General features: G+C 36.8%; 1 protein-coding gene across 2 annotated transcripts in view; it reads right to left on the bottom strand.

Moving 5' to 3' along the window:
* Positions 1-628: 628 nt before the first annotated feature.
* RPS6KA3 (ribosomal protein S6 kinase A3) overlaps positions 629-17,484 on the bottom strand; it is a 77,744-nt gene continuing 60,888 nt past the window's right edge. For both annotated transcript variants that reach the window (XM_069874091.1, XM_069874083.1), the window contains exons 17-22: positions 14,236-14,394; positions 10,664-10,825; positions 10,397-10,473; positions 9,193-9,310; positions 5,890-6,030; positions 629-4,733 (exon numbers count right to left, since the gene is read on the bottom strand). In XM_069874091.1, the coding sequence (XP_069730192.1) occupies positions 4,611-4,733; positions 5,890-6,030; positions 9,193-9,310; positions 10,397-10,473; positions 10,664-10,825; positions 14,236-14,394 (780 nt within the window). In that variant the 3' untranslated portion in view covers positions 629-4,610. The remainder of the gene's footprint in view (positions 4,734-5,889; positions 6,031-9,192; positions 9,311-10,396; positions 10,474-10,663; positions 10,826-14,235; positions 14,395-17,484) is intronic.

Here is a 17,484-nt window from a genome sequence, read left to right as displayed (position 1 = left end):
CATAGCAAGCGCTGTGGGCACATTCCTCATGTATTCTCTATCACAATTACTGCAATTTTATGTAGACTATGCAAACTTCAACTTCTTCCATCTTTTCCAGGTTGAGAGGCTAAAAAGAATTACCACTGTAAGCTTCCAAATTGCGTGAGCTGCTGAAACACGTAGGCATGTTGTTTTACGGAGTACTTAAAACATTTGAAAAGTGAGACTATATGCATAGAAGTTCATTAATTACAAATACGCCTGTAATTTCAATGCCCAAGAGCAAGGCAGGGACTGTAAGTATTATTTAGCAGCCTCCCTTTAAGCTGTCCTTTACAGTCGACCATAGTCTTTACAGAGTATTAAAATACAATATTACAGCACTTTGGTCTTACTGTGTCATATACTGGATCTGTCGCATCCACTGAATACAAATTTTTTTTTTCTTGGGCTCCATATTTACCTTACAGTCAGTGATCTGACTAAATGTGCTGTAATAGAGTGACATTTTAACAAAAAAAAGACTTGCTTATTAAAAATTCTGATTGGAAATGCACACTTAGCATGCTGTAGACGCAGTTCACTCTCAGTGATGAGCAAACAACGACTTTTATAACAGGGCAGAACAAATGACTTACCAAACCACTTTTTTTTTTAACATGTTTGAAAGTTTATTCATAGTAGAAATTTCAATTTCTTTTGAAGACTACAAAACCTGCCATTAGACAGGAGTACAAGCAATGGTATCTTTCCAGAACTGTTCATAGTTACATCTGGAGCAGTTCTAATTACACATTAATAGCATGATTGAAACATTTCCTAGATCAGACTCTGAATAAAACAATCATTTAAAGTTTTCAGTACAACATTTTTACTAGCATTTCAGTTCTATGACAGCAGTGCCAAGCATCTAACAGATGCTATTGTAATGGTCTAGAACAAGGTACAATACCACTGATTTCCTGGAACAGTACCTTAGACTCACTTACATGCCATGCTGAGAAAACTAGTATAAAGTATGATTGTATAGAATTGTAGAAAAATATTTTATCTGCGATTTTGTAATTTTTTAAAAACATTTTAAGTAGACTCCTCCCTCCCACCCCCCAGGTTGCAAAATAATTACATCCCTCATAAGTACAACTTCCCTTTGATTAGGTCAAGAGTATCAAGATAAAGCTAATCATTTACATCATTTTCATATGTGAAAATTCATCTGTTAACCATCGCTGCCTAGTAAGGACCAGCGTACTTTGAATCCTTTCCTTCCGATAATAGAAAAGCACAGCTTTAGTTGGTACACCACATTTACAAAAGCAAAACACACATACACAAAATTCCCAGACACGTAAATCTATTTTCTTATGCCCTTGTCTCTTTAGAAAAAAGTTTTAAATATTCTCTTGAAAAACTTCTTCTAAGTTTCATTCAACATTATAGTGATTATGAATAAAGAACTTTGCCCTTCCTGGACGTAGAGATGGCATTTATTGAGTATTGCAACTACGCTCTTCCTTCTGTTCTCTCATGGTCTCAAGCACAGCAAGCGGTAATTTCACATTGACTTCCCCCGTCATTGCCTACATAGAGGAAACTCATCGGTATCTGCAGTTCCCTTTTTATCCTCCCTGACTGTGTATGCTAGAGTCACTTGCTCTGCCAAGCAGTAGCCCAGCAATGAATTTACACAGGGTGTTGCATTCTAACAGGACGGTGCTGAGACTCACTGAAGCATTGTGTGGATTTCTTTACAAGCTTCTAACTGCAGCTACAAAAACATAAAAATAAAGGTAGAAGTTGTGAACATGGATTCAAAACAGGAGGCAAGGTGTATAAACCCATATAAGCCTAGCCTGTAAAATATCCCTCCTGCATAGATGGGCCCTTTATGTCTTGGTTTAGAAAGAAACTTTAAAATACAGTGGATCTAGAGTTCAACACGTTCAAGTCAGCGTGTGCTAAACTGCCCTGTTTTATTAGCATTTAAAATGTTCATCCTGTGCTGCTATAAACATGACACAGTAGCAACACCTGTGAAGTCTAAACTAAATGAACAGCTTGAGACACTAGATATGTAAAATGTAGCAGTTAACTTTGCTTCACTATTTGACTAAGCACCAGTGAGCTCGAGGGCCATAAAATATGGACAAAAGTTACTGAAAGTACTTCTCTATTATTTTAACAGAGATATTGCTACTAGTGAAGCACCTCAACACTACTTCTTTTTGGTCTGTCCTTTGCCAGGTACCTCTATGTACACACACAGAGAACACAAGAGAAACTCCTTCCTGAACTGAAATGGTCTTATTGACACACAAGCAAGTACTGTCATCCCTTTATTTCAACAAAATCAGTTTTAAATCTTGGTTGTTGACTAGATATGATGACCTTAAGAAAAACACATTTAAAAGCCACTCCAGAAGGTATGGTTTCTAGATTTTGCTGAGCCCAACTTGTGATTGCTCACAGAGCTGAAGATACATTTTCTGAAATGTAATATTTTACTAAATTATTTTGGAACTGCAGACTGTAAAAAAAAAAAAAAAAAGCCTTTTCTGCCTCTAGTTAACGATGTTTCTTGAAGGAAGGGTAGACACATCTGCCTGTAGAGCTAAAGTCAATGCTAAAGCACCAAGTAAAGGAAAAATGCTAATTGCTTGGAAGAGCTGTGTGCTCAAATTTGAGATCTATGGTGATTTAAGAAATCTTGTTTGTAAAACTAATTCCTTAACAAATATATGATGGATTAAATATTCAAGAGAATTTTAAGGGCAATAACAGTGGGATCCTTTGCAAGCCTAATGAAGGAAGCTTCCTCATGAACATAAAAACTTGTGGCAGAAGGAACACACTCCTGTTCATTTACAGCACATCTGTGGGGTCATTAAGATGATTCTCCCTTTCAACAAACCTTTAATGATTTCAGGGAGACCAGCAAATTAATCACCATAAAAGAAATTTAATACCACTAAACCAAGAAAATATCTTCTTATGCAAGAGAAAAAATTGCACCTTTTAGTTTTTAAATTGTGTTGTTCACAGACAGCTGCTCACCCAGATCCATAGTTATTAAAGCCTGAATACCCAATAGTCACTTTCATAACTGGAATGAGTTGATGTAGCATACGACTTTGGTGGAGTGGGACACTCACCGAATTCAAACACATTCCAGTGCACCTTCTCATGTGGGCAATTTGGTCTTTCAAGACTAGCCATCAAGATGTGCCTTTAAATTACTTAAGACACTGAGACGCCAGGTGAATTAGGAGTTCATATTAGTATTTAAAATGTCACTTTCACCCTCATTACAAACACACTTCCATCCAGGGAAAAGTAAGAACGCTCGCTCTGAACAGCTTTGTTCTACCTGACTGGGAAAATGCTATTTTCATGGTAAATTATCGTAAATTATGACCCCTGGATGACTCTCCTCTCATTTTGCATTGTCTGTCCATTAAAATTATCAGGAAATAACTGACAGAACATCAAATCCATCAGCTTTCCAACTGCAATGAGTATTTTTTGTAGGCTTCTGCTTATTAGTGGATAATATCTTCTGCTTTATCTTCAATGCTGCCTTTCTTCTTTATAATGCCAACATTCACTGAACAAATCCTTTGCAGCTTAATCAAAAGTCACAGAATAGAGATAAAATATTAACAAAGGATTGTAAGAATAAACAGTATAGATATGTCCTCTATCAGAAAGTATTTAGCAATGATTCCTGAGTCCAGAGATCAGATGGGAGAAAAAAAGGGATGGAGGGGGAACAAAAGACAAGAGTGAGATACAGAGCAAGATATCTTTTCTCTGGTTTATATTACCTATTGTATATATAGTATGGTGAGAGATCCACTGTTTAAATTTTGAATACTATAAACAGTATCCTGATTTTCATAACATGACATGCAGCATCAAAAACATGGAAATGTAGAAAAGACATAGGCAAGGAGAAATACATATTCATAGTATTACATTCAATAGCTGTTTAACAGTCAGGCTTCTTTTAGAGCTGTCCAACGATACTGATTAAATCCAGGTGAACTGTTTAATCAGACTTAATTGTCAAAATGATTAACAATATCTAAGTAAAACAAGGCATGTATACATTAAAGAAAACAGCACGGAAATGTGTACTGCTTGTGACCTGTTTACAAAAACATACAAAATGTTGGATGGCACAAAGTATATAGTGCTAATATAAACAGATTGTTTAAGCTAAGTGCTTAACATAAACTGTCCATCTCTACCTGTAACAAAGAACATCGTAGGGGACAAAAAATACTCCTTATAAAAATAATGCTATGTGGTGCAGAGTGCTTTATTCAGTGTATATTTTGACAGAGGTGGCATTTGTAATTCTTCAGGTTTATTCAATCGTGAACATTATCGTTTTCATTGTGTTTCCACTTGTCACTCCATTTGAAGCTCCAGTAAGATCAGTAACTTGCCATCAACAGTTTAAAGCGAGAATAGATGAAAGCAGTAGCAGCAGCAGGAGCAGCAGCATTATAGGTACCAGCTGGGACAGAGTGTGCTTGCAGGTATCTGTCAGATATGTGCTACCTGTCGCCATAATTTGTGCTATCATCTTATGCCATGGTACCAAATATCTGGTTGAGGTCACTTCACAGGGCTGTTGAGGTAATTTTTTTTATACCTCTCCTCTGAGCAAGAGTAGAACGGCCGACTGGCTCCAAAACTGGTGACTGATTACGGTTTAAAGCAGAGTAAGTTGCTGCCATTGCACCCTGTGGGGCAGAGGGGAAACTCACGTTATGACTGAGACACACACTAGAGAACACATAGCGCTGAGTACCAGAGATTCTGAACAAGTTTTAACTTCCAGTCGACTTTCATCGACAACACAAAAACATACCACTGCATTATTCAACTACTGACAGCATTTGGAGTGAATGTTTTTTAGGGTATAAATAGTTTTCAGGTCAATCCAAAGCAATTTTACCTCGCTTAAAAAAAACAAGACCAGATCGCTAATTTAAGTTCTCTCTCCATGCTTTGTGAAATAGCTGGGGAATGATACACCATTGGTGGACTGTCTCAGCTTATCGCTTGTACAACCATTTCAGTTTTTGACAAAATATTTTAAAATCGCCCACATTATTCAGCACAAAAAAAAAAAAAAGTTAGAAAGTTGTGAGAGGTGGGATCAGAACTTCCCCCTCTTTCTACTTGTGTTTTTGGATGGCAGGAACTTCTAAAAGCTGACTCAGAGAGTGTTAATTATATTCTTCAGATGCCTTTTAATGTTGCATGACAGAGACGCTAGGATGTAGGATTGAATGCAGGCTGGAATACAGAGAAGTAGAACTTGAATTATTTTTGTTTTCTCTGCTTGTTCTAAGTAAAAAAGTTATCAGGGTTAAAACCAGATCATCTTTCAGACAGAACATAGAACAGTGCGATACCATATTAATTAACGTTGCCTTTTGGACTTCTTTTTAACTAATACTGTGAAGATTAAGTATACTGTTTTCTCTTTTAGTCAATGATGATTAAACTCCCCTGAAACGGTAAAATTACCTAAGCTATTTTTCAGCTCCCTTACAGTCACCTGACATCATTTTCACTATCAGAAGAATTTCTTCTATGTTGGTTTCTTAAAGAAGTTAAGCCTCCCAGTTTAAGTCACTCCAATAAATTTGAAACCTAAGTAAATGAAAGTCTTTCAAATGTATTAGATTTATTCCCCATGACTGGGTTCTTATGAAATCCTATTACATATTATTACTAGATCACTTTATGGCTTAGTGCAAATCCCACTCATAACTTTTAAATAGTATTTAGAGGAAAAACATGCCACAACACTTTTTTTTTTTTTAAAAAAAAATCCTTTTGTTTACACTAATTTTGGTTAAACAGTAAGCTTAACAAATATCTACTTACCTTCACTAAATGGGGAGCATCCTGCCTGTTCAGCTGGTATTGAGGCAACTGATCACAGTGAACTATCCAGGGGTGACTAAGAACTTGAGCTGCAGTTAATCTTTGATGTGGGTCAACATGAAGCATTTTTGAAACAAGGTCCTATCAATAGTATAAAAACAGTCAATGCAAACAGAAGTAAAATGTCAACTTTAAAACATATTACAGTTCAAACTTGAAGATTTTAGTGGTATAAAAATATGTTCATAATGTCAGTTTGAAACAGCTGAAATACTGCCAAGCAGTTCTAACACAATATTTTCTAATTATATGACTCCAATGGGTACTTGGTAGCACAACAGGAAAGTATCCAATTAAGTCAGGCAAAATGCACAAACATAAGATGATGCACACTGGGCTAGAGTAAAGGCCCCACTACATCAGTACTATTTTTTTTTCAATAATGACAAATAGCAGATAGGTAGGAAATGAATACTGAAAAGGGAACAAATCGAGGAAAGCGATGATGCTTCCCTTTGCATATTTGCCCAGCATCTAACCATATTTCAACAACTGTGCAAGGTGAAAGTTGAATTTTAGCACTCCTGCTGGCCTCAGTGATTTTTACTTCATCCTCTCTGAACTAATTTTGCTGCTTATCTTTTTATCTGCGCCACCTCCTTCTCAAACATCTATCACAGTTGTTTCACAATTAAGTTGTGAACCACATAAACATCTATTTATTTCTGTTTGTTTTTTAACTTCTGCAGAATATATTAATTGAATTATTTGTGATTTTCCTCATAAAATCATCATATGAGAAAAAAGGAATTAGTCTTTCCTTCTTTGTATCATCCATGAAATGATGCCTTTTGTCTGTCATGTCAGTCAACTTTGCTGAGATGAAACACTATTTAATTTAGTCTCTTTACAAGGAAGAGGCTCTGGACACCTGAAAAGATTTTCACCTTTGTTACAGTACTTCTATTTTATCTTTTTCTAATTACGGTATTGAGAATTACATACAATACTCGAGATATTGAAAACATTTATACAGTAGCATAATATTTTATAGATGACTTCAGATGTCAGTCAGTAAGGCTAACGCATAGACATCTCTACAATCATAGAATAACCAGGTTGAAAAAGACCCCCCAGGATCATCGAGTCCAACCATTCCTATCAAACACTAAACCATGCCGCTCAGCACCTCATCCACCCGTCCCTTAAACACCTCCAGGGAAGGTGACTCAACCACCTCCCTGGGCAGCCTGTTCCAGTGCCCAATGACCCTTTCTGTGAAAAATTATTTCCTAATGTCCAGCCTAAATCTCCCCTGGCGGAGCTTGAGGCCATTCCCTCTTGTCCTGTCCTCTGCCACTCGGGAGAAGAGGCCAGCACCCTCCTCTCTACAACCTCCTTTCAGGTAGTTATAGAGAGCAATGAGGTCTCCCCTCAGCCTCCTCTCCTCCAGGCTAAACAACCCCAGCTCTCTCAGCCGTTCCTCATAAGGCCTGTTCTCCAGCCCCTTCACCAGCTTCGTTGCTCTTCTCTGGACTCGCTCCAGAGCCTCAACATCCTTCTTGTGGTGAGGGACCCAGAACTGAACACAGGATTCAAGGAGCGGTCTCACCAGTGCTGAGTACAGGGGGAGAATAACCTTCCTAGACCTGCTGGTCATGCCATTTCGGACACAAGCCAAGATGCCATTGCATTGGCCTTCTTGGCCACCTGGGCACACTGCTGGCTCATGGTCAGTTGCTGTCAACCAACACCCCCAGGTCCCTCTCCTCCAGGCAGCTTTTCTAGACAGACTTCTCCTAGTCTGTAGCACTGCATAGGGCTGTTGTGCCCCAAGTGCAGGACCTGGCATTTGGCCTTGTTAAACCTCATCCCACTGGACTCTGCCCAGTGGTCCAGCCTGTTCAGATCCCTTTGCAGAGCCTCCCTACCCTCCAGCAGATCGACCCTTCCACCCAGCTTAGTGTCTGCAAACTTGCTAAGGGTGCACTCAATGCCTTCATCCAGGTCATTGATAAAGACATTGAACAGGGCTGGACCCAGCACTGAGCCCTGGGGAACCCCACTTGTCACTGGCCTCCAGCTGGATTTCACACCATTTACCACCACCCTCTGGGCCCGGCCATCCAACCAGTTTTCCACCCAGGAGAGTGTGCACCTGTCCAGGCCAGAGGCTGACAGTTTCTCAATAAGCAATTACTTGTGGAGAAACCCATTTAGTTCACTACCAATGGATTTAAGATCATGTAAGTTAGCAATAGCAGACATTTTCATATAAAACAATATTTATTTTGTACTTAAAATTAAGAATTTGAACATAAAGATAGCATTAAAAACAAATATAGAATTTTTTCATAGCTGACATGTTTTGGTTCATTCTAGACCCCCAACTACAACTAAGCAGAATGGCACTGGAGGAAGAAAAAGCTGATGCTACCAGATCAGTTTAAACACGTTACTCTAACAGTCTGATTTATCAATCAAATGAATGACATGATTTGTAGGAAAATCATTGAGTTATGAGTACACTACATTAGAAAACACTGGAAATCAATCAGCCAGAAAGAGTACAAGATCTGTAAATGACTTTTTGGGAAAACTTTAGCACGTTGCTGCTGCTTCACAGAAGGGTCATAAAGGATACCGCATACTTAAGTTTAGAGTCTATTTGCTGGAAAAACATACTTCTAAAAAATTAAACTAAAATCCTTATCCTGTACAAACACAGTAAAAAAAGTAGATATGCCATCATTAACAATGAAAAGTTCTTAAGGTACTTAAAAGAATAAACTGCTGAAATCCTAAAGGAAGAGTATGAGATAAACCGTTTTGGGTAATGCCGAAAAACTGACCCAAACAGAAAAACGTGAAAAGCAATTTTTCTAGCCTGAATCAGTGGAGCATATGGAGCATATATCCTAATATTTTCATTATCCTTATTTAGACTAATTTGTATGATTTTTGAATGTCCTACTTCCACATGAAGTTTTACTACAGCATTTCTCATCATGGATGATTGCGCATGTGCGTGAATACTGATAAAATGCACTATGTTTCTGAGGATATTTGTTAATGGCTACAGTATAAGGCACACCTGTTTTTCCTCCTACATGCTGTTGAAACATGAAAGGACCATGAATAGGAAACAAAATTCTAGGCACATAAAGGAGTCGTTCAGTACTTTAAAATAACAATAATAATGGGTGGAACTTAATCATATATGACATAACACATATATTATAAGCAACACGTTATCTTGCAAACCATTTCTTTTCCCCCAAAGCACAAAACAAAGGTACTTGCCTTAGCTGTATCTGAAACGGTATTCCAATAACCACCACTGAGAGAGAACTTCCCACTACCTATTCGGGCCAGGATCTCCTCTGGGGTATCATCAGGACCATTTGCAAAAGGAGTGTAGCTAGTTAACCAAACAATTTCAGTGTTAGTAACTTCCATAACATGGACCTCAACAGTTATAATAAATCTGATCATAATATTCAGCCATTTCAACAACTATAGACAGCAGATAGTCAAACAGCTGTAAAAATAGATGATTCTTAACATGTGAAAATGCACAGCACTGACTACAGATCTGTTTTTACTGTACGGATTCCCTCTACACGAGGTATGAAACCCAGATTATTCCTATAGCAGTCTGAGTACTGGTGGCTCCTGAATTACAGAAAGTATTCCTTAAGCCTTCATATTTTAGTGAAGCAATAGAGCAAGCTGTTATAAACATGAAGACTTCATGTCTGAAAAAGAATAAATGTTGTTTTGATACTAGAGGAAGGAAGGTGCAGCAATTTTCCTTGCTTCACTATAAGCATTCTTGCTGCTATCAGAATATCCACAAACAAAAAGAAATATATTTAAAACCAAATGTCACTTATTTTAAAATACCAAAATGTCTCTGATGATGTTAACTGTCAACCAAAGTGGCAATCTTGAATAATCCAGTATGAAATGTTAATCTATTTGGCAGGTGCGTTATCTTCTGAACTTGTGGAACTACAGATGAATTTATTATTCATCCGATTTCAAACAATTAATTTCTGTTGCATATATAAATGCAACTCTATTTCATTTATTATGTTTTATATATATTTATATATAAATATCATATGCTTATATCCTAACTGTGTCATTTCAAATTACCCACTGGCTGAACTTTGTACACAATTATGTTTCAATGCATTGCAGTCATTTGTGCAATTGTATGCTGCTTAATCAGCTATTTTTCACATGAAATGATTAATTCTTGTTCCTAAATCACCATAAAGCAGAAGTTAAACACCTGAAATAGATGAAACATGAGAAGCCAAGCATTTTTCACATCAGTCCCTGCAAACTTGGAATCTAAAGGCAAAGCACATTCTACCCTCAGTGAAGCCAACATTAAGATTAATCAGTGCTTTGACAGAAACACGTTCAACAGTGGGCCTACATTTTTTTTTATAATGGCTTGCTATTCTACAGTAAAACAAACTAAAATTACCCTTACCCAGTAAGCATGGTATAAAGTAGAACACCAAGGCTCCAGATGTCACATGCAGCATCATAACCTTGCCTCTTTAAAACCTAAGAGAGACAAATACATTTTCTGATAAAAAATGCTTAGAAATGCTCTGATTATGCCACAAAAATAACGAGATTTCAAATATTTAGTGTTTACGAGGTGATTTCACTTGTTACACAAGAATGAAATAAACACCTAACAAAAAGATCCAACCAAACTATATCAAGGCGCATTAGCTATGCTGGTATTTACCTCTGGTGCAACAAAATTTGCTGTGTAACATGGAGTCATCAGAAGACCATTTTCTGCTCGTAGTTGTTTTGCAAAGCCAAAATCACAAATTCGAATTGATTCTGGATTACCAGATTCATCAACATAAAGAATATTGCTAGGCTTCAGGTCTCTATGAACAACCTAAAAAAAGAAAATAAATAAAACAAGCCACTAAATACAGCAGGACCAACACAGGCAAGGCTTTATCAATTCTTCTACTTAATTTCAAAATCCAATCAGCAATCAGATTCTAGACTTCTGGCTCCTAACATCAGCTGCAGTATTCCAATGCTCAGTGGTGTCCAGAGTACTGCAATTCTAACCTGGAAATTATAAAGCCCCCTCCAGACATCCTACTCCCCGCAAATTTATTTGTACAGAGAGTTTTAGATGTTGTGTCCTAATAGGTGAATATAGATATTTTCTATTTTAACATGCATACCTACAAGGCTTTTTAAATTGGAACATTTGGTGAGTAATCTCTTTTGGAGTCACAGACATCCGTAGATGCTGATGTGCCACTGTGCTACATAACCACACACTAGCTGCTGGTGGAGTAACACCATATATTCTATTCTCTTCATTCACATTATCTGAATGAAGTTTCTGTGCAAACATACGAGGTCTGATCAAGGACATGCCAAAAAAGCATCTTTAATAGTTCTTAAGGGCTTGTTTTGCAGGGGCCAGAGATGTAAAACAATTCACAAAAAGTGCAGAAGCTGCCAAAGTTTTGGCAGAACAAATTTCATCTTACTTGAAGGTATGTTTCAACAAGCCTTAATAAAACCTGGAATGCACCAAGGACAGTCTTTGAAACCAGATGACGTGTTATTTCCTTCACAAGACAAATTAGACTCAAGTCTCTAAGGCTTTGCTCTCAGTAAAGAAAATGGTATACACTGCTGTAAGACAGCAGAGTGGATCTAAATGTTCTCTTTTAAATAAGTAAACCTGCTACGAAGGCCTTCATCTTCCTAACTGCCCTGTGTATTTGATTAATAGTAAACACAGCTTTTCACATTTAAATTTGAATGTAAAACCCATTTCCTCTTGGAAAAGATTGTTGTGAAACATTTCAAGAAGGTAATCACATTAGAATGAGAAGATACCCCTAAACTCCTGAAAGTGACATGCAGAATCAGCAGCTCTATGTGCTCTTCCAGGAAGCTACCAGTTTCGGGAAAGTAAGGTAGGAACAAGCAAAGACTGCAGAGCTATTTAACACAGTAAGTCTGTCTAGTAGAGGCTTTTTCAGCATGCAAATACATGACAACACTCAGATTTAACAAAACAGTTACAACTGTGGAAATAAGCACCTTACAACCTGAAATATACAAAGTGTTATTAAAGAATCTGAGTTGGAAGAATGGATGTTAAGAGAAACATCCTGGCTTGAGATGTCAGTGTATTAGAAAACTGGATCCTGACAGCCTTCAGTTTTTGGTGTTTAGATAGATAAGAATCCTTTTTCTCCAAGTAATGAATGAGACATCCTTTACTGTTCAAAGAGACACCCCCCCCCCCCCCCCCCCCTTTTATTCTAGTTACTCCCCAAATAGACACTAAAAGGGGTAGAAGAGAAGAGGTGGGCAATGGCAGCAGCACAGAGCTGGGGATGTGAGAGAGTGTTTCTAGAACCAGTCTGCTTGAGCTGTACTGTTTATTGGTGTTTTTTTTTCTTGAAGAAAGGGAAGCATTCTTAAGCGGGTGGGAGGAAGACTGAGTAAGTAACAATCTAGTTCAAATCCAAATGTTAATTCCTAAGCAATCAGAATATCTGTCAAATAAATAAAATACCTTCCTGTATTAAGCTGTTTTCCCAAATGCAATTTTAAAAAAGATGTCAGATTGTTTAGATTATATTGACATTCTGCACAGAAATAACATTTTATTTGAAAGGAACAGAAGAGATCAAAACAATACGTAGGACGTGTCAGTTCTTAATTTCTTAGCATCACATTTTTTATTAGTATGCTCAATCATCTACCAGCATGTAGAACTAATCTGCTCCAAGATGGCATGATACTTCTGTTTATTCTTTTTATGATGTCTATGGTGCCAACCCTTAACTGTTGTATGAATGCCCTAATACTTTTGGAATGGTTTGTGAGAGAGGTTGGAGTATTGCTTACCCTAAAAAGAAGGATTTAATTCCTCTCTTAGCAAATTTTTCAATGCAAAAGTATCCTATGAATGTCCATGAGGAAACTGCTTCCGGGAAGGGTCATACACACAGATCATGAATTTGTCAAACTAGATAATATCATACTTAAATGAGCTCCTCTGGTGCCCAAAGGAGCTACAAAAGAAAAATCCACTGAAGGCAGGGAGGACTCTTCCAGACAAATATGATATTACTGAAATGTTCACTATTTACATGTATGGCCATCTTTCATGTGAAAGTGTACTTATCACAGGACAAGCCAAACACTTCCAAAAGTAAAAGTTCCATTAGGTCACATACTCTTCAGAAGTTAAAATGTCAATATTGACAAAGATATACAATAAACAATCAAAAAAAAAAACGCCTCTAAAATCTCTTACTTCACATGAGGACATTGGGCCTTTTTTTTTGGCCGTGTGTGGCAAGAAGCAATCAATTTACAATTTGTGTTATTCTATTCTTTGTGTTTCCATACAGAAGATATTGAAGTTTATTCATAATTCCCATGGAAGTTACTGGCCAACTTTAGCCTGTGTACACAGTCTAAACCAAAAACCTACATGTGAGCAAGTGACTGAAGAAACTGATGAATTGCACAGTAAGATACACCAGATAACTTGGTAAGATTTCTGAAATAGTAACTCCCAGAAATTAATTGATATTTGTTTCTTAAAATAATTCAAGTACTATCCATTCCAAAGCACCTTTTCTTGGCTAATAAGTTAGGCGTTAGCAGCTTGTCTTTTTCCTTGCACACTTACTTTCTGCTTTTTCTCTACCCCCCCTTTTCTTGTTTACTTAAAAATGCAACACAACTTGTCATTCTTGCCATGCAGTTGCCAGGCCTGCCCTCTCTATCTTTGAACTACTTCCTCTCTTTCTCCAAGTTAATTTCCTGAAGCATCAATTTTCTTTCTCTTAACAGTCCACTACAACTTCCTGCCCCTGTGGCACAGGAATCACATTTCATAAAGCATGTTCTTCAGAACAAAGTGGAAGAAATTACAAGAATCCCAGGTTTTCAGGGTCTGTCACAGGATGCTACTGAAATTATGGCAGGTCCCATGGCTAAGCAACAACACTGGTTCCCTACCACTTCTCCCTGGCTAATATTCTCTCTATTAGTCAGTATTTATGTATTCCACGGAACTGCTGACGCACTGCATGCAGGGCAAGAGAAACAGTTGCATTATCTCTGTTATCTGGTAATCTACACAGCTGATGAGGAATGTTTTGATTTCAACACAAATTCCTGTTGCAATGTAATTATTTACCAGAAATTACTTCATTACTACACAGAAGAACATACAAAGATAGGGGTTTATAATTCTGAAAGAGTAGAACATTAGCATATATAAGCATTTTGTCCACAGTGAAAGCTTACCCCTTGTGCATGGAGATACTCAACCGTTTTTGTTATTGTGAACAGAACAGCGCTAGCTTCTCGTTCCGAGAAGAATTTTTGCCTGAGAATTTTATCCAGCAGTTCTCCTCCTTTCATAAGTTCTGTAACTACATACACGTATTTTCCATCATCATACACCTGCAAAAAGTACATATACATATAAACTTCTGGTATTTGTTCTCTTCTATCTTCCTGTGAAATGTACAGAGATAGCACAGGCATGTCCACAAGCTGTTTTCTCAAATTATTTTTACCATACTTCTCACCCCACACACTATCCAAACATTAACACAAAACCTTCTATAGAAAGATAACACAGTAATGAAATTACATAAAAATAATGACATATAAGTGTGCACAGACAAAAAAGGATGAATAACAGATAGGCTTCCCCACATGGTTTTATTGAAACAAATTAAACTAGACATAGAAGAAATTAAGAAGTAATAAATGGAAACTAGTCTAATTAAGGCAAACCCAGAGCTAATTCTAGAAGCAATTATTGCACCAAATTACAAATATGAACAAAGATCATTCCAACTGAACAGTCACACCAGAAAAAATATTAAGTTGACCTCAAATAGTCTCTGTGAACACTGAAGTTAATGCATACAAAGGTGCTATGATAAAAACTTACAGCTTATATATTACTCTGCACATAAAACAATACCAAAGTCTGAAATGAATAAAATAGATAAATTTTTGGCCCTTACTGCTAGTTACAGAAAATGCCTTAATTTTTGGATGGTTATCCTCTTTTTTTATCTTCAAACACTAGTTGAGGATTATTTGTATTATCGCCAGGGGGCACTACAGACTGTACTATACCATAATGCGTTTTAAGGTATGCTTAAGCATTTCATTTCAGTTGAACTTTATTGGGGTTTAACTTAACCCAGAAAGTGGGCCCTCCTTTAGTAAAAGCCTTCAAAGATACTGTTCCCTATCATTATTATTTCAACTCGCTTTAGTAATTAATGTGAAGTAAAAACTAGTTTGTGTTTAAGTAGAAACAATTATCCAAGTTTTAGTAAAATCAATTTTACACATCAGCTAAATTAAAGAAAGAGCTTTCATCACAGTTTTCTTGTCTTAAGCCACCTGGGAAATACAAGCTACTAAATTTCTAAGCTTAGAAATTTTTGTCCTCAACTTCACTAAAAGGATTATTTTCTCACCAAACAAAAAAAGAGGAAGAGGAAAAAATCCCAAAAAACCCTCAAGTGATTCTACAGGCTTTACAAGCTTTTGGTTTTATGGAGAGAAAGACATGACAGGTTTCTATGTTCTCATTTAACAGCATTTTTTTCCCCTATGAAATATAAACAATCCAAATGTGTTTGTATTAAGACTTTAAATACGATACTGTAATATAAAATGCAGAATTACATAATTCTAGATACTAAACTGGTATGTTTTCAATACATATATATTCTAATAGGCATGGCCCCTCTAATTCTGGTATAACAGGAAGAAATAAGCTTATTTCATTTGACAAAGCACACACATCTCAGTGCCGCAGGGGGCATTCAAGCAAAGATTGCATTTGATTACTGTTTTATCTATTATCCCTTGCTGGTCCTGCCTACCTGCCAAAACTGCCCATCCCACCCCAAACAAACTCTTGCCCCAGTTCCTCTAACGTTACTATCAATGTAGTTGATTGCACTGAATAAATACTGTTGAAGTTTTCTTCACAGGTAGGTGCACAGTATTATGCCGAGATCATAAATCTGATGCTAGTTTTTAAAATAAACTGGCATGCACTGAAGATCAGTCACTGTTTGCTACTAGGCAGGCAAACTGGAAAAAAAAAATACTAAGAAACCAATGTATACACACAAACAAAATAGAATGTAATGGAGAAAGAGAACATAGTTTTTGCAAAATGAACCAAGATTTCACATACTATTAGAAGTTTTCTGAACTCATAAATAAACACTTGGTCAGGGAGACTGGATATAATGTATTTAGGTTTCTAAAATGCTTCTGGAAAGACTCTTCAGCCAATGCTTTAAATAACTCAAAACAGGACAAAAGTTCTATTATAGAACTGTAACTAACAGGTAAAAAAAGGAGTAAAATATAATGGTCTGCCACAGGAAGTTTCTAGGTAATGTTTTGTTGGAAGCTGTGTGCTTCCTCTTTTCTTACACTGTTTCCTAGGCATCCACTAATGGCCACTGCCACAGGCAGGATATTGGAGAAGAAGGACATCGGATTTAGCACAATATAGCTCCTTTTGTTTACATACTGTGAAACTGAAAAAGACCACTGATAACAATCAGGAGGAAAAAACCCAGAGACTGTGCCTTGCAGAAAGAATTTGGTCTTTTGAATATCCATTGTTTCAATCCAAACACCTTCAGAACTAAGCTATATAAAAAGGCTGAGCAAGAATTAAAATTTCCATCCTAAGTTAAACTCAAATATGACTGCATTTATTCTTGATATACAAGAAAAGCAAGAAATTATTCTTGTACAACATAAATTTCTAAGGACATGAAATTAAATGGTGGAACGTATTATTTTGGCATTTCAAAACAGAAACATTTATGTTTTGGTGTGGAATTGAAAGAAAAATAAGTCAGATTAACACTGAATTTTGTTTGCATAATAATACATGATGCTCTTCACAAATGTGAGGAGTGAAGGCCAAGTACTCCTTACTCTTTGCTCTGACAGTTGTAATAGCACACCACTGCTCATATATCCCACATATATATAATCTGCCCCATGCATCTATATTAGGACAATGAAACCTTAAAATAATGTTTTTACAGTAGAGCGTATTATAGAGGTTTCTAATACATATCGATTCTGTACCTTTTTCCTTACGCTGGACATACTTCCATAAACCAGGCTTAAGGAACTGATCTGAATTATAAATGAGAATTACAGTCTAACATATTTCTCTGTGGACTTAAGCCTTTTTTTTTGTAGTCTCCTTTTGCTGTTTGTGTATTACTGTTGGCATAAATGAATGATGGCTCCTACTGGAAGATGACTGATGGTGATCATGAAGAATAAATTACAAAGTAAAATGATGCAACATATGTGGCAGCAATTCAAGGCTGCCTGGGTTCCTCTGCTCTCAGTGATTCATAATGCTAAAGTTCAGGTAAGTATTCACATGCCCTATGTTTGTCTTCCTGCTTAGATAATGTAACCTCTAATATAAATTGAAGTAACACGTAAGCCTAGCATACAGCACTAAATGCAACCTGA

This window comes from Phaenicophaeus curvirostris, chromosome 1, assembly GCF_032191515.1.
Source record: "Phaenicophaeus curvirostris isolate KB17595 chromosome 1, BPBGC_Pcur_1.0, whole genome shotgun sequence".
In the NCBI taxonomy this organism is placed as follows: domain Eukaryota; kingdom Metazoa; phylum Chordata; class Aves; order Cuculiformes; family Cuculidae; genus Phaenicophaeus; species Phaenicophaeus curvirostris.
This window is presented reverse-complemented; position numbering and strand designations above follow the sequence as displayed.